Source organism: Leucoraja erinacea, chromosome 24 (genome assembly GCF_028641065.1).
Source record: "Leucoraja erinacea ecotype New England chromosome 24, Leri_hhj_1, whole genome shotgun sequence".
Taxonomy (NCBI): domain Eukaryota; kingdom Metazoa; phylum Chordata; class Chondrichthyes; order Rajiformes; family Rajidae; genus Leucoraja; species Leucoraja erinaceus.
In genome coordinates, this window is record NC_073400.1 from 3611366 (window position 1) to 3629687 (window position 18322).

General features: G+C 43.5%; 1 protein-coding gene across 3 annotated transcripts in view; it reads left to right on the forward strand.

Moving 5' to 3' along the window:
* The window catches only part of LOC129708577 (tyrosine-protein phosphatase non-receptor type 22-like), a 110375-nt gene that overhangs the window by 48097 nt on the left and 43956 nt on the right, over positions 1-18322 (forward strand). For all 3 annotated transcript variants that reach the window (XR_008725371.1, XR_008725372.1, XM_055654389.1), the window contains exon 11: positions 8091-8183. Coding sequence is in view for 1 of the 3 variants with exons in the window: in XM_055654389.1 (XP_055510364.1) it covers positions 8091-8183 (93 nt within the window). In the remaining 2 variants the exon portion in view is untranslated. The remainder of the gene's footprint in view (positions 1-8090; positions 8184-18322) is intronic.

Here is an 18322-nt window from a genome sequence, read left to right on the forward strand (position 1 = left end):
GTGTGGTGAATCTCTGGCATTCTCTGCGCCAGCACAAGGTGGAAGCTGGATCATTAGAAGTACTCGAGGTAGATATATTTGATGGACCAAGGACAAGGGGAGGAGGAGGAGAAGAAGAGAAAGTGGCACTAAAGGGGAACTGAGGCCAACATGGATCAGCTGCAAACATATTATTGTTTGTAGCAGGCTTGAAGGGCCTGATGGGATTCTCCCAGGAGAGTAGCTTCTGCATGCTGCAGGAGAAAGTTAATACTCATACCGCCAGCCTCGGAAGTAGATTGTTTATCATTCTGTGAGGGCAGGTTTTGATCTTTAGCTCTGTCTGTCAGAAGGTCATAAGTAATAGGAGCAGAATTAGGCCATTCGGCCCGTCTACTCCACCATCAATCATGGCAGATTTATCTCTCCCTCCTAACCCCATTCTCCCCATAACCCCTGACTAATCAAGAATCTATCTATCCATCTCTGCCTTAAAAAATATCCATTTACTTAATCCCCAGTCCAACGATGCGAGTTTACCCAAGAGCTGTCCCGAGTTTAAAAAAAAATCAAACTCGTGGCACTTCATCACGAGTATTTTTTTACTCTTGGAAATTTTTCGCAGTGTTGAAAAAACATCACGAGTTTCACGAGCTTACCGCGTTTCCCGAGTACCTGCCGTTAGCGTTATGAGCCGCTACGAGATGTCCACAAGCTCTGACTTGCCCGCTACGTATATTCTACGTACTTACCATGAGTTTGATTTTTTTTTTAAACTCGGGAGAGCTCTTGAATTACCTCGTACAGTGGGACAGGCCTTTAGCCTCCACAGCCTTCTCTGGCAAAGAATTCCACAGATTCACCACCCTCTGACTAAAGAAATACCTTCTCATCTCCTTCCTAAAGGAACGTCCTTTAATTCTGAGGCTATGACCCCTGATCCGAGACTCTCCCACTAGTGGAAACATACAGTGTAAAAGGAGAGCACTTACGTCAAAATTAGCACTTAACTTTATTCATTCTATTTTCTGTGCATTCTTTATTTCCTTTTTACTTTTGCATCTTTGTTTCTGTGTTTGCCTTTTAATGCTTTCTGTTCTCACCCTCTCTGCTCCTTGCTCTCTCTGTGTCGGAAAACCTCCCAATTTCTTTCAGTTGAATTGGTTTTGAGTTTGGTCAACTGCCTGCTGTGTGTGACTAGTGGAAAGTGCTCGCTACTCGTCTGTGTGCTGGAGGTTTGTGCTTGTGGTGCGAATGAAACCTCCTTCCAACGTCTTTGTTAACATTTCCCTTCTCAGCTCACTGGTGGGACGTTTCAAAGATATTGCAAGGGGAAATAGCACAGAAATTGATGCTGGTGCCGTGCAACTTGATAGATCAAATCCTGTTTTAAAAAGGCTTCTTGCATGAAACAAAATTTCAGTTTCTCAAGTTTTCGAATGAAAGAACAGTTTAACTTGTGTACTTCCTGGCCTTATCTACGAATAGATCTGGTTAAACAGTGCCACCATTGCAGACAAATGACTTCAGCCGAGGAGGCTTGGCTTGGCCTGAAACTGTAGTCCGCCCTTCCCCTCCGTGAACGCTCAAGGACTTTGACGGCTACTATCTGTTGAGTTGAATTAGATTCAACCACAGCAATCTTGAACAAGGGAAGAGGGGTGGGGGGAAGATAAGAAATAGGAGCAGGAGGAAACTATAAGAGTCCTTAAGTTGTCTTTCCAAACAAGAATATAATGATTGATCTAATGCTTGCACCTGACCCCTTACAGCCCAAAATGTGTCTTCCTGAATCCTACTTCTGATGAGTCAGCATCCACACTCTGATCCACAGTCTGAACGTCCTCCTGGTTGCATTTTCTCTTTGTATGCTTCGTTGTCACCTTCTCCTAGCTAACAATGATCTATTCTACATTTTCCTGGATCTTCGTCCCCTTTGGTCTCTTGCTTTCACACCTTACCCTTTCCATATCACCGTGTCTCCCTCTCCCTTGATTCTCAGTCTGAAGAAGGGTCGAGACCCGAAACGTCATCCGTTCCTTCTCGCCAGAGATGCTGCCTGTCCCACTGTGTTACTCCAGCATTTTGTGTCTATCTGCGGTGTACACCAGCACCTGCAATTCATTCCTACACACTCTGCATATAGCGTTCCCAAGATTAACAACACTCTGGGTGGGAAAATAAAATCCTACCAGAGTTAAATGGGCATTTCAGAGACTGTTCCCCTTCGTTCTGTATTATCCCCTCCTTGCCAAACCCAAGGACTTCAATAAGATCACTTCAAATTTTTCGAGTGATTATAGGTCCATTCTACCTATTATTTTCTCATAAGACAACATACCACCATAAGACAACCCAATTCATCCCAGAGAGACCATAACGATATGCAGTGTTCAAGATGTTGTGGCATCAAAGCCCTGTGCAGCTGTAGCCATGGTGCTCCTGGAAGGACTCCAGATAGATCATGACTGATTTGCTCCATTTTACTTGCCTTTGGTGTTTACCTGGATTCCCTTAAGCAGAATAAATCTCTGCCTTGAACCTACTAGCGTAACTAGACGCATGGGAATATAATGAAGAATGTATAGGAACAATCAATACATTCAGCAAAGATAGACACACAACGCTGGAGTAACTTAACGGGACAGGCAGCATCTCTGGAGAGAAGGAATGGGTGATGTTTCGGTTCAAGTCTCTTCTTCAGACTTAAGAACAGGACAAGCTCTGCTAGGCGGAGGAGAAGGTTGGTCGTGGGAAATTGGCTAGTTCTGCAGTTAAGGTCGAAACGGAGATGCTTCGAAATCTTCCTGGTGGAGGTTGAAACTGTAGAGAGACTGAACATCTATAGTATAGATGAGGGAATAGGGTTCTGGAAGAGACGAAGGGCGTGTGAGGTGTCTTGGACATAGGTAGAGAGGGATTGGACCAGGAGGGATAGAATGGAATCGAGGTTTGTGGAAATTAATTCATTGGGTCAGGAGCAGGCAGTAACAATAGGTCTGCCAGGGCAGTTCTGTTCGTGGATTTTGGGGAGAAGGTAAAACTGGGCCTTGCGGGACTGGGGAACAACAAGGTTTGAGGCTTTGGAAGTGATAAAATCAGCTGGAAGTGATAAAATCAGAAATGGTCTGTGAGATGATGAATATTCAATCAGCAAGTTGTTTCCTACCCAACGTGGCCATTTTAGTAATAGCCCTGTCCCACGGTACGAGTTCATTCCAAGCTCTCCCAAGTTTAAAAAAATCAAACTCGTGGTAAGCACGGAGAATGAATGTAGCGGGTACGTCGGACCTCGGGGACGTCTCTTAGCGCTAACGGCAGGTACTCGGGAAGGCTCGCTAACGGCAGGTAAGCACGGGAAGACCCGTGAAGATTTTTTAACATGTTGAAAAATGTCCACGAGAGCCCCGAGTACCGACGAGTGGCCATTACCGTAAATCTCCGAGTTCCAATCAGGGCAAACTCGGGAGAGCTCTTGGAATGAACTCGTACCGTGCGACAGGGCTTTAAGACCTTGTCACTGACAATTAAACCTCAACAATCCAGCGCACTGAGGTTTGTTTACTTGCGTGTACCATTCATATTCTTTGGTTGATCCCGGTCAATTTGGGTGCCTCTGGAGATCTGCAAGAAGGATGCAATCAATGCTGAATCGTTACTGCATAAACTGTCATAAAAAATCTGTTCATATCAACAACAATGGATTTCTGCGATTTAATGCAAGTGGGGTTTTAAAGTTTATATTGGGGCTCCAATATTTAATGTTTAAAGGAATTCAAAGTTTGAATGAATGAAATAAAACTTTATTGTCACGTGTGACAACTCACAGTGAAATTCTTTGCCAATAGTCGCCCATGAAGGGCGTTTACAAAGTTACAAATTCCTCCGCCCCCCCCCCCCCCCCCCCCCCCCCCCCCCCCTCCACTCCAGTTCCCACTCCTTCCCCTCCTTCCCACTAACCATATTCCCCTCCTTCACAGTGGTCCCCAAATGCCGGGTCCCCATTGTCCACTTTTTTCTAGTACCCCCTCCCTCACGGCGGTGTCCCCCCCCCCCCCCCCCCCCCCTCCAATTTCCCTCACGGAGACCAATGAACCTCAACAATCCAGCGCACTGAGGTCTGTTTACCTGCGTGTACCATTAATACTCTTTGGTTGATCCCGGTCAATTTGGTGTTCCTGAATATTAAAAACTCACTCCCTAGACATGTTTATTGTCATGTATGCTAGTATGGTGGGGCACAGATGCAATGAAAATCTTGCTTCAATGAAAGAAAGAACCCAATTAGCATTTTGGACATAATTTAGTAATCCGTTTTCATAGATTGAGCCAAACCCAAAAGTAATAGAGGTTGGATAATTGACTTCGGTATTCTGTAGTTCCTCTAAATTTTGTTCTTCGTGTAACCTCAACTTTCATTACTTCTCTATTGCCCACCGTGCCATTGTCTGCGCCAGCCACCACTTGAACATCCAAATAGCCTCAATCACAAGACCTCCTGTCTCTCTCCTCCTTTGAAATACTGTATAAAACCTTCCTTATTTGCATTTGCACAACAGACCAATGTTTAGTGGATCTATCTAAAACTTTTCTGATTAAACTTTTGTGATATTTTCTTTGTCCCATATGCTCTATCTCTGTACGACGGCACTCCATAAAATTAATCTCTCTGTATGAGCAAACAAAATGTTGAAAATAATTATTTAAATTGTATCCTTCTGCTATTAATAACTATCAATGTGCATTGCACAATTTTTTGGCAGACATAACTAACTTTTGGATTGAGCTATCAAAACTAAAGCAGTGACTTTTTTAAACTTGGGTCAGCGTACGTTGCATTATTCTCTGCAAACTCTTTCCTTTTGAGAGTTTTGTGGTAAAGTATGTGTTGAGGTTACTCCGTCTTACAACGGTAGCATTCAATTGTTTACATCAAGGACTTGCCAACAACAAGGACTTATATAACCATATAATCATATAACAATTACAGCACGGAAACAGGCCATCTCGGCCCTACAAGTCCGTGCTGAACAACTTTTTTTTCCCTTAGTCCCACCTGCCTGCACTCATACCATAACCCTCCATTCCCTTCTCATCCATATGCCTATCCAATTTATTTTTAAATGATACCAACGAACCTGCCGACACCACTTCCACTGGAAGCTCATTCCACACCGCTACCACTCTCTGAGTAAAGAAGTCCCCCCTCATGTTACCCCTAAACTTCTGTCCCTTAATTCTGGTCATGTCCTCTTGTTTGAATCTTCCCTATTCTCAAAGGGAAAAGCTTGTCCACATCAACTCTGTCTATCCCTCTCATCATTTTAAAGACCTCTATCAAGTCCCCCTTAACCTTCTGCGTTCCAGAGAATAAAGACCTAACTTATTCAACCTATCTCTGTAACTTAGTTGTTGAAACCCAGGCAACATTCTAGTAAATCTCCTCTGTACTCTCTATTTTCTTGACATCCTTCCTATAATTGGGCGACCAAAATTGTACACCATAACTTGCACTGATAAAACATTTTTAACATTCTCAAACAGCTAAAGATGGACCACAATAGCAGTAATGGGTACATTCTAACACCAAATTTCATACTGCGGTAGCAAGGGTAGTTTTAAATCTGGCTTACAAAAAAAAGTGTCAAATGGATATTGCAGAGTTTAGGACCCAAGCATCTGAGGGCATGGATGCAAGTGGTGGAAGCAGAACTGATGGATAAACATTCACAGATATCGCTGGCCATCTGATAGAAGCAATGTTCCGACAAAGGTGTGGGATATAGAGTTCAGTAGGTTTCCGTTTTCCTCTAGGTGTGTTGTACCGTCTATTACCATTCACCTGCTCACTCCCCATGCTCTTAATATTCCACATCATCCAATTCTGCTTTCCCTGTTGCTCCACATTTCATTTCATGTCCCATGTTGTTCAAAACCACGCACCTGCTCTTTCCCTGTAACCTTTGTGCATTTATAGGTCCTGGATTTTTTTTTCTTGCCCGACTTTTCCTGGTGTCATCTCTCCCAAGCTCTACAAGCTCAAGGTGAAACAACCTCATCTAAACCATAGGATGCCAGCTGACCCTTGTCAGTGGGTATTTTTAAAGCGGAGATTAACAGATTCTTGATTAGTAATGGGACAAGGGTTATGGGGAGAAGGCAGGAGAATGGGGTTGAGAGGGAAAGATAGGTCAGCCATGTCGACGCGATGGGCCAAATGGCCTAATTCTGCTCTGACAACTTATGAACCTACCCTGGAAAACGGAATCAGTAACATGAGTAATTTTAACTGACCTGTATCAGACGAGAATCACCAAAAATAAAAGTCGCCCTGTATTTTCCCAATATCCTCATGTAACGCCAGCAAAGGACTCGCAACAAAACAGAACGCAAGCAGAATTATCATAGAAATTCTTTATTCATCTACAAGCTATACCATATAACTCAATATCAGCATCTTGATTCATCTTCAAACTGATGAGTAGCATGGTAATGTTAATGACAGGAGGAAGGCATTGACAATTCTGCCAAGCAATTTATCATGTGTAGGAAGGAACTGCAGTTACTGGTTTACACCAAAGATAGACACAAAATTCTGGAGTAATTCAACGGGACAGGCAGCATCTCTGGATAGAAGGAATTGATGACGTTTCGGGTCTAGACCCTTCTTCAGACTGAGAGTCGGGGGAGAGGGAGACCCTGAGATAAGGAAGTGTAGTGTGTGAAAACGAGACGTCAAAGGAAAATGTAGTATAGATCATTGGTCCCGAAATGTCGCCCAAGGAATTGATCATTATTGATCTGCGCGATATTCAATCATTTGAACACAGTGTTCCTTGATACCCATATTAGTAAAAATCCATGAATTTCATCCTGAGAATTCCAGTCAATCTGCATCACCAGCATTTGCATGAAGAAGCACTTTTTGATTTTATTCCTGAATGACATTATTCTATTTTCTGGATTATTTCCACCTCTGCTTCCACTTGCATCTATTTCTCTTTGGGATAGAATTTCTATGTCCACCTTTTTAAAATGTTAATGCTTCAATCTGATCGCCCCATAAATTTCAAACTTCATAATTAGAACGTTTCCTTGCTGATTATCAGTTGCCTTTCTGATATTTTGGATTTTTTTCAATTTAAACTTCTCCACTCGGCTCGATCTGCACTTTAAAAGTACTCACATCAGTATTCACTCACCTGTCCTAGCATTTACTTAGTAACAAATGTTGGGTCTGGTTAAGATCATCTGAAGTTCATACTGTATGATAGAGGCATAGAGTAATGCAAGTTGCTGCTATATCTGCTTGTATCCCATGTCATGTAATTCCCATTCTCTGTTTCTAGTGTGTGTTTCTGTGTAGGTCTCGTTCAATATTTAATTCTCTGCCTAATGGGCCTGTCCCACTATACGAGTTTACCCAAGAGCTCTCCCGAGTTAAAAAAAAAATCACACTCGTGGTAAGCACGTAGAATGTACGTAGCGGGTACGTCGGAGCTCGGGACGTCTCTTAGCGGCTCGTAACGCTAACGGCAGGTACCCGGAAAATGCGGTAAGCTCGTGAAGACTCGTGAAGATTTTTCAACATGTTGAAAAATGTCCACGAGAGCCCCGAGTGCCTACGAGTGGCTATTACCTTAATTCTCCGAGTTCGAATCGGGGGAAACTCGGGAGAACTCTTGAAATAACTCGTACAGTGGGACAGCCCCATCACTGTGCCAGAGATTCAGGTTCAATCCTGACCCCCCAGTGCCGTCTGTATGGAGTTTGCATGTTCTCCCTGTGACCACGTGGGTTTGCTCCAGGTGCTCCGTATCCTCCCACATTCCAATAACGTGTGGGTTTGTAGGTTAATTTGCCTCGATAAAATTGTCCAGCATGTATAGAGACTGACTGAGAAAGTGGGTTGACATAGAGCTAGTGTGAACGGGTGATCAATGGTCGGTATGGACTTGGTGGGCTGAAGGGCCTGTTTCCATGCTGTATCATTAAACCCTAAACTTAAACTAAATTTACGGTCCTACAGTTTCTGTCTATTGAACAGATGGTAACTTGACCCAGGGCATCCGTATTGAATTACTGAGAGTCTGTTGTCTTTTTCATTGCAGGAACAGTATGAGTTGGTCTACAGAACGGTCAGCATTCTGTTTGAGAAACAGTTAGAAGTCCTAAACACCAACCCTGGATTCGATTACGATGAGGTGATCTTCCTTTACTCTGTGTTTCGGTGATAAATGTTTTTAACATGTTCTTTTTCCCAAATAAAGTAGGCTAATTCTTGGTGGATTTATTTAAACATAGAAACATAGTTACTTAAATTACTTACATAGTCATTAAATTACTTTGATTTGATGTCTGGCCATCAATTAAATTTCTTTCAAGTCAAGTCAAGAGAGTTTATTGTCATGTGTCCCAGATAGGACAATGAAGTTCTTGCTTTGCTTCAGCACAACAGAATATAGTAGGCATGAATACAGAACATATCAGTGTGTCCATATACCATTATATACAAATATACACACATCAATAAATAAGCAGATAAAGTGTAAATAAACTGATAATGGTCTATTAATGTTCAGAGATTTGTTTCAGTTTACTTTAATAGCCTGATGGCTGTGGGGAAGTAGCTATTTCTGAACCTGGACGTTGCAGTCTTCATGCTCCTGTACCTTCTACCTGAAGGTAGCGGGGAGATGAGTGTATGGTCAGGATGATGTGGGTCCTTGATGATACTGCCAGCCTTTTTGAGGCAGCGACTACGGTAGATCCCCTCGATGGTAGGGAGGTCAGAGCCGATGATGGACTGGGCAGTGTTTACAACTTTTTGTAGTCTTTTCCGCTCCTGGTGCTGAACCAAGCCACGATGCAGCTGGTCAGTATGCTCTCTACTGTACACCTGTAGAAGTTAGAGAGAGCCCTCCTTGACATACCAAAGTCTCTGAACCCTTTATATCTCCTTATGACACCTTTCCTATTCTTCACCTTCAACCTTCCAATGGAAATACCACAGAATGGGAAATAAATAACTTTTACAGTTAAATCCGTATAAAATATTAATGTTTAATGGGGGGGGGGGGGGGGGGGGGGGCACAGTGGTGTAGCAGTAGAGTTGCTACCTTACAGCACCAGAAACCCCGGTTCGATCCTGACTATGGGTGCTTGTCTGTACGTAGTTTTTACGTTCTCCCCGTGACCTGCGTGGGTTTTCTCTGAGAACTTTGGTTTCCTCCCATACTTCAAAGACGTCTAGGTTTGTAGGTTAATTGGCTTGGTTATAAATGTAAAATTGTCCCTAGTGTGTGTAGGGTAGTGTTAATGTGCGAGGATCACTGGTCGGTGGGGACTAAGTGGGCTGAAGGGCCTGTTTCTGCTCTATATTTAAACTTGTTAGTGGTCCATAATGCTCAGAAACTGACGATGACCATTAACTGCCTGCATTAACATCAGTTACAAAGTTGTTATTTATAGCATCTTAATGGCCGGTTCTCACGGTGCGACCTGACGCAAGATGTCACCAGAGTGAAGTGGTCGTGGTCCAGCACGAGTTCCGCACGATATAACGGGGGGTAGATAAAGAGTTCCCACGGTACTCGGCAATTCTGTCATTTGTGCGAGTGACTTGTCCGTCTCCCGATCTTTCCCGTTAATCGTGAATGAACATCGTGGACTGTAGTGTAGTTAATCACGTGGCACAAATGATGTCACTTTTTTTCACACACTATATAAATATCCTCCGTTCGTAGAATTGACTCATTTGCAGACATGCCTATACAAAGTTGGTTTGAGTACAGGCTGGTTGTTATTTTCATTGACGCGCTGTATGCATTAGCGCAACATGTGCATCGAAAACGCTTGCGTGAAGTCAGAAGGGTGAGATTAATTAAAAAGAGAATTAAGAGGAAGTCTCACTGGGTTAAGCCCATGTTTCAACGGAGACCTCAATTTGGACAATATGAGCAACTGCTTAATGTGCTGTGTGAAGAGGATAAAAGTACATTCAAAAACGTTGTCAGAATTTCACCCGAGCTCTTTAATGAGTTAAAGAATAATTTGGTACCACTCCACCAGTTCCCCCTCTTGTTCCCTGTTGTAGTTATATGGCCTTACCTTCTGCCATCTTCCCTTTATGTTATCGTCTGCTGAGGCTATTGGGGAGGCAACAGCTACTGGGGAGGCAATCTCAAATCCACCTTGATCACCCTCTCCCTGCTCCAAGGAGCCCACAGGCAGTGGTATCTCTGGCATCTCCTCTTGCCTCTCCACCTGTCTCTCTTGCTGAGTCTCCTCCTCATTTACCTGCATGGCTAAAAACTTTCTGACTTTCTTTGACCCCTTTCTTTACGCTTTTCTGAAAGGCATCTCTGCAAGTCTTACTGTGAAAAAGATTCTCAAACAATGACAATTAGGTGGGACGTCCATTGGCGATATTGAGACCACCTTTTTTACTCACCTTATGTCCCCTCTGTCAAGCTTCCGGGTTTGCCGTTCGCAGGAGTTCCCACGGTACCCGCAAGAGTCATTACGGATGTCACACAGATATCGCACTGGCATCTGCGTTCATACAATGTTGCAACGCTCACCACAAAGTGCTCAAGTCACTTGTAGAAATTCAAAAAATGTTTGCATTTCCTCCCGACCTTACAAAGTTACCTGCCGTTAGCGCCACGGTGGTCCTCGGTGGTCCACGAAAGCCGTACTGTTATCGCAGGAGGTTCCCACGATGTTAAACTCTTGTTAAGTCTTGCGTCAGGTCGCACCGTGAGAAAGCCCTTTAACCACTCACCTGTTCTACCTTGTTAATGATCATTGATTGAACAAACATAATGAAATAACATAACTTGTATAGATGTAGCATTTTTAACGTAATGTCTCGAGTCACATAATAGGGCCATAATTTAACTTTGAGCCACATGAGGGGAAATTAAAAGAGGAAGGATAGATAGGTTTTAAGGAGAAGTGGGGTGGTTTGGGGAAGGAGTTCTAGACCTTAGTGCTTCAGCCACAAAAAGAGGCCAACAACAGGAAAGACTGAAAGTCCACAGATGGAGTAGTGCAAACGTACCTGAAACAGTTAGGGTTGAACTCCAGAAATTGACCGCGGAGAGATCGGAAATCAGCGACGCAAGTTAAATGGTACTCTACCGAGAGACGCAGAATGTCAAGGAGCAGAGGGATAATGGGTGAACAGGTACAGGTGTCAGTTAGAAGATGGGCAGCAAGGATATGGATGATTACAATTTTACGGTGAGCGAAATAGATGAGCACTCCCAAAAAACATTTAGAATAGTCTCTCTTTAATGTTGTCCATCCCATCTACAAACTGGGACCTGCCATTCACTGTGAAGGCCCTGCCCTGGTTTCACTTCCCAAAATGTGATACCTTGCACTTATCTGTATTAAACTCCATTAATCATTCCTCAGCCTACTTGCCCAACTGATGAAGATCCTGCCATCATTTTTAATAACCATTGTCATATTTTAAGATACCACCGACCTTGGTGTCATCTGCAAACTTACTAATCGCGCCTCCACATTCTCAGCCATGTTGTTGATATAAACCACAAACAGCAATGGGCCCAGGCCCAATCCCTGAGGTACAGGACAAGTCACAGGGTTCCAATCCAAAAACCAACCTGCCACCTTCACCCTGCGCTTCCTTCCATTAAGCCAATTCTTCGCTTTCTTCAATATCACTCACTAGCCGGCCTTTTCAAATACCAACCATTTTGCCGACCTTTGTCTGCCGAACTTTTCAAATACAATAGATGATAGACAATAGGTGCAAGAGTAGGCCATTTGGCCCTTTGAGCCAGCACTGCCATTCACTGTGATCATGGCTGATCATCCACACTCTGTAACCCCGTTCCTGCCTTTTCCCCATATCCTCTGACTCCGCTGTCTTTAAGAGATCTATCTAACTCCCTCTTGAAAGCATCTTCCTGAACTATGAACCTTCCTGAAGTCCATATAGACAATGTCTAGAACTCTTCCATCATCAACCTTAATGGCTACTTCTGCAATAAACTGGATTAGATTTGTAAGACATGATCTCCCATGTACAAAACCATGCTGACTGTACCTAATCATCCCCTGCCTAGCCAAATGCATCCATATCTTATTCCTCAGAATACATCCCAGTAACATGCCGACCACAGATGTTAGGCTCACTGGTCTATTGTTCCCAGGCATTGTCTTGCAGCCCTTCTTGAATAGAGGCACAACATTAGCCACCCACCAGTCGTCTTAAGTAGTTCCTGAAACTCCTCCAGGGATACAATTGATCCCAGCTGTCCAATGCCTCCTTTTTCCTGATCAGACCTGCAATTTCTCTCATTGTCCAAACTTCCTTATGCCCACCTATCTTGTCCTTCACTCTGACAAGAACATACATTCCCTGAACTCTTGTCATCACACATTTAAAAGCATTCCACTCTCCAATCATTCATTTGCCCACAAGCAATCTACTCTGATCAACTTCAGCAAGTCCCTGTCTAATACTATCAAGTTATTTTATAGCTAATAGAACCAAAAGGTTCGCCCACCAACACTTTAGTCACTTGCCCTTCTCAATTTCCTAAGAGTAGATGAAGCTTTACCAATTTCCACATCCTCTACATATTCCTCGGGTAATATGTAGGCCATCTAATCGCTTGGCGCCATGATAGTCCCAATCTATATTGGGAAAGTTATACTCCCCTAAGATGACAACCTTATTAACCTTGCAGGTACCTGCAATCTCCTGGCATATTTGCTCTTCTAACTCCCATTTAAAATTTGGGGGCCTATAGTACACTTCCAACAAGGTGACCATGCCCTTTTTTATTTCTCACTGGACGAACCATCAGTGATGTCATCTCTGACCACTGCCTTAACATTTTCCTTAATCAATAAAACAACACTTTCACTTTTACCTCCACCTCTATCTCACTTACAGCACCTACACCCTGGAACATTAAGCTGCCAGTTCAGTCCCTCTCTTACACAGGTCTCCGTAATGGCTACAATGTTCCAATCACACGGACCTATCTGCACCCTGAGTTCATCTTACCTGTCAGGCCTCTCACATAAAAATGAATACAATTCAATCCAACAGTCCTTCCTCGCTCACTGCCATGCTGCTGCCTATTCTGTCCACTGAACTTGCTTTCTTTACTTTCCATACAATGACTTCCTCTTCCAGCCTCTCTCTGCTCCACCTCATCCCGGTAGGCGTACTCGTCAATGGTGTTGCTGTGGTGGGCGGAAGAATTAGTTTGAATTGTTAGTTGGGTATTATTCAAACTAATTTTATCCTGCCTCATTGCCAATCCAATCTAGTTTAAACCTCCCCATGTAGCACTAGCAAACCTGCCTGCCAGGATATTGGTTCTACTCCAGTTCAGGGGCAACCCATCCATCTTGTACAGGTCACTGTCCCTGTAGAGATCGCAATGGCCCAACAATCTGAATCCCTGCCCAATGCAACAACTACTCAGCTATGTATTCAGCTGCCTTATTTTCCTGTTCCTACCCTCACTAGCACATGGTACCAGAAGTAACCTGCAGAGCACTACCCTGGAGTCCTGCTTTTTAACCTTTTGCCTAACTCCCTAGAATAATTTTGCATGATCTCATCCCTTCTCCTAACTGTCTCATTTGCGTCAACATGCGCACTGACCTGGTTACTCACCTTTCCCCTTGAGAATGTCATGCAGCCATGCCGAGATGTCCTTGAAGCACTCACTGGCTTAAATGAAGTCTGAGATCATAGTGGAAGCGGAAACAATGTTGCACCGTATAAAAGGAACATTCTTATGTTTGAGTGTCATCTTCTACCAACTAACACATCAAGTGTGAAAACTGCATTTGTAAAACTACACTCCATATAAGTGCATGGGATTTTTCATTCATGGTCTTAGATATTTGTGTTCATCTGGAAGGTGTGTCAGATGGCACATTTTCTGTAATAAAACATGTTTAACTCGGTCATTTTTAAGGATGGTGGCTGAAGTAAAATATTCAGCATTGGGACAAAACCATTCTTTGTTATGCCATTCCATCCCATCTCAATGGACACATGAGAATTTCAATGCTGATCTTGTCAGATCCTCTTCCTGGTGTGTAGAAGTGATGAGTTCCTTTCTCACGCTGTTCAGAGTTCAAAGTCGAGTCTTAATTTAGGAGAAGTCTTGTCATGTGTTAATCAACTTTTAGAACTGCAGAGCATGACAGCACACCCAGAAGCTGAGTTTGCCATGTAGGCATTTTGAAAGAATCATCAAAGAGGCCAGTCCAACTTTATTCCAACAACATATCCAACCCGCTTTTGAAAATTTTTAATTCATCTGCAAAATGTTTCACATCTCAACAACATGCTCCATGAAGATATTTCACCCTGATTCATTTTGGACTTTATTTTTCTGCTGATTAACTCAAATTAGTTTCATCCAACTACTGACCATACTAACAGTGGAACTGGTTTCTCCCTAAGTACTCAGTCTAAACACCCTCATAACCTTCAATAATGTGGAAATACATCCTTGGCTTTTCCTGCTCAACTGCAAACTAATCCCATTGAGTTAGTATGCAGTTTATGTGATAATAGTTGTCAAAGAATTGCTCGGTTAAAAACGTTGTGCTAATTAATCTGAGAGATTTGTGGAGCTCATGATGGAAGGCGGACAGGCTAATGTGGACCAGGATAGACTTGTAGCAGGAAAGAACTGCAGATGCTGGTTTAAATCGAAGGTAGACACAAAATGCTGGAGTAACGCAAAGGGACCAGCAGCATCTCTGGAGAGAAGCAATGGATGAAGTTTCGAGTCGAGACCCTTCAGTCTGAAGAAGGGTCGAGACCCCAAACGTCACCCATTCCTTCTCCCTAGAGATGCTGCCTGTACCGCTGAGTTACTCCAGCATTTTTGTGTCTGCCTTAGACTTATTTAGATGGTGGAGAAAGCATTTGCAGTGAAATGCTACATCCATTAATGGCCAGTCAGCAACTCTGAGAAGGAGCACCATTAACGGTGTGCCACTTTGGTTATTTATGGAATGCTATGTACTTGTAAACTTCCTCCTCTTCTGAGCTACTGTGGAACAGCACAGAAGGCCTGTGGTTTCTGCACTGTATGAGCCTGCGATGATTGGAAGGCCTCCACATAACCGGATGTGGTAAAACGGATGGTGAGCAAACAGCCAGCTCTGCTAGAGAAACGGCCACGAGCCCAAAGTGGGACTTCTTATGTTTTAACAAAAGAAAATGAAGTGACCCTCTCATTAAAAACTGTGTTCAACATTGTCCTGCGGCTCTTCAAGGTTCGAGTTGAACACTGGACTGTTGAGGGGGGGAGATGACTCCTGGCAGTGAAGGAACACTTATAGGTTGCAGATAAGGATGTAATTTCCAGGAATCTCTGGAAGCTAAATATTAAACTGTGGCACCTTGGCAAAAAAAAAACAGAGACATTGAAACAATTTCCAGTTTCATTTTTTGAGCATTTTAGGGGGAAAATGGAAAAAGAGGACAAAAGAGTTGTAACTAACTGAAGAAAACTCCAATCAGGCAATGATTGGGGTGTTTGCTTCAATGATGATGTACGGTGAAAGCAACCAATGGCAGGAGGAAGGATGGAGTTATGATAGTTGGTGCTAGGTCTTTGGATGCCCAGCTATGCTAGTCCCATGTACTTGCATTTGACATAAAGCACGTCGCAAGTTTGTTTGCATTTGATGCAAATTTTCCTATCCATGTCCAAATGTCTTTTAACTGTTGCTATTTTAGCTGCCTTAACCACTTCCTCTGGTAGCTCGTTCTATATACCTACTACCCTTTGTGTGAACAAACAGTTGCCCTTCAGATTCCTATAACATTTTCCCATCCCACCTTAAACATAAACTCTCTAATTCTTGATTTCCCGACACTGAGAACAAAGATGATGTGAATTCACCCTATCTATACACCTCATGATTTTATACACCCCATAAGATCATCAGTCTTCTTCGCTACAAGCAATGAAATCAGAGTCGGCTCAACTTCTCCTTATTATCCATTTCCGTGGGTCCTGACAACATTCTTGGAAATCTTCTCTGTACTCACTCCAGCTTAATGACATGACATCAACACATAACCAAAACTCTGATCTTGTTATCTTCCGGTTTGGCGGTCTTTCTATTTGCGCAAAAGCGGTTCGCGATAGCGCTACGATTTTTCGCCAGTTCACTCACCGTTCTCCCGTGCTGCGAGTGCACCAAGTTTCATTCTGATTGGTTGAATGTCGTAAAAGTTAGCGAGGTTTAAAAATCTTAAAAACCGCGCACCACACACCCCTCCCTTTTTGTCTGAGATGATAATTGCATGACAGTGTTCTCAGGACAATCCTTGCTTCCACACTCGGCCTTTTGATCAGTGGCCCATTCTGTGCAGTGACTCCAGGTTTGTTCCTACGGGCACCAGGCCTCAAGGCGCCAATCGCATTGCTCTCCTGGAGTTCCAGTCATTGATAAAAGGGACGCATGAGGCTTGGAATGATGTCCTAGCTTGCTGTGATAACCTGATAACAGGGCCCTTCCTACAGCCGTTTGGTGCGTTCCCCTCCTGAGACTTATCTCTTCCCATTGATCAATAGTTTGGATCAATCTTTGTGGCTTCTCTTTTCTATCTTATTATTGATCTGTCCATGTTTCTGCCTTTTTCTCTTTGTTTCTTATCTCTATTCTTTTTTCATCTTTCTGTACAATCTTTTATTTCTCATTCCTCTTTCCTTGTATTTGTTTCTTTCTCTCGTGTTCGTTGATTTTTCTGGGGTGGTTGTCTCATGTAATTTCATTCACATTCCTTCTCATGTTATATTTTTTGCTATTTCCTCTTTCCCTCTTATCCCATTCACTCTGATTGAAAATAAGGACAAAATAGAAACAGAAAGAGAAGTACGCCATTCAGCCCATTGAGTATGCTCTTCCATTCACTAGTATCATGGCAGATTCAATCCTGGCCGAAGCACTACTTTCCCACTCTGCCCCCATATCCTCTGACTGCCTTGTGGATAAAGAACCTGTCATGTCTGCCTTTACTGTAGCCAAAGACTCTGCCTTCACACCACTCTGGGGCAGAGAACTCCAACACAGCATTCTGTAGGGAAGAATTCCTCCACATCTAATCTGTCATAGCCAACCCGTGACTCTGAAAAATGTGCCTCCCAGTTCTTTGTGTTTCATAGAAGATAGACACAAAATGCTGGAGTTAAGGGCCTGTCCCACGAGCATGTGACTGCATGCGGCAAGCGCGACCTAACACCATGCGGCCTCGCGGGGCCGGTCCCACTTCGATCGGCGGAGTTGTGTGGAGCTGGTCCCGACATCGCGCGGGGCTCCGGAAAACTGGCAGTGTTCAAAAATTCCGCACGGCAACGGCCTGCCGGCCTGCAGCCGCATTGAGGCCGTACGCACCGCCTTAGCGCCGTACGTCACGCGCGAACTTCCCGCGGACTTCGCTCGAACTTCACGTCACTCACTCGACCTCCGCGCGGCCCCCGCTTCCGGTTTGGTTGAGCTTGCCGCATGCCGCATACAGGCCCTTAACTCAACGGGACAGGCAGCATCTCTGGAGAGAAGGAATGGGTGACGTTTCGGGTTGAGACAATTCTTCAGAAACAATTTGCTTAATGCCTGGATCCTATGGTTTGCAACAATTTTGTACTCAGAACAGCAAAGTGAGCAAAAAAACAAATTTGAGAAGCACCAGAAACTAAATCAGGAAATGAGAGGAGCAGGATTATTAAAGAGCGTATTCTAACCCTGGCTTCAGCAGTTTCAGTGAACTAACAACACGTGAGGAAGTATTCCCCATAGATTGTTGCTAATTTAGGTTTCCTCAACTTGCCATCTAGCTTTGGTCCATCAGTTCTCTGCAGAAGAATCTTCAGCAGATTAGATAGTTCAGCTTAACGCAGCTTTCTTAATTTCTGCCTCCACACAATAATAGGTTACATTCAGCCGTTTTGAAGTTATTACTGGTGCATTTGACCAGCTCAGTTTTGCAATAGACTGTAACCAGGCGTGAGAGCACCAAAGCACACGGAGGCTGTGGTCTTTCTCAGGAAGTCCTGGGTGTTCATTTTAAGCCCAAAGACAGAAGTGTTTTTTTGCAGAAGTATGGTGTGAAGCTGCTGACCCAGTGCAACTCAGATGAGACAAAAGGTACATTTGTACAAATAACTTATCAGACTATGTGTAAATGCAAAGCAGGTTACTGGTCAAAATGTGATGTAAAAATCAACTGAGTCTATGGGCAGAAAATCCAGTAGTACAATGTGCATTTTTTTTGGGAGATAAACGTTCTATATCCATGTAGTGATTGATCCAT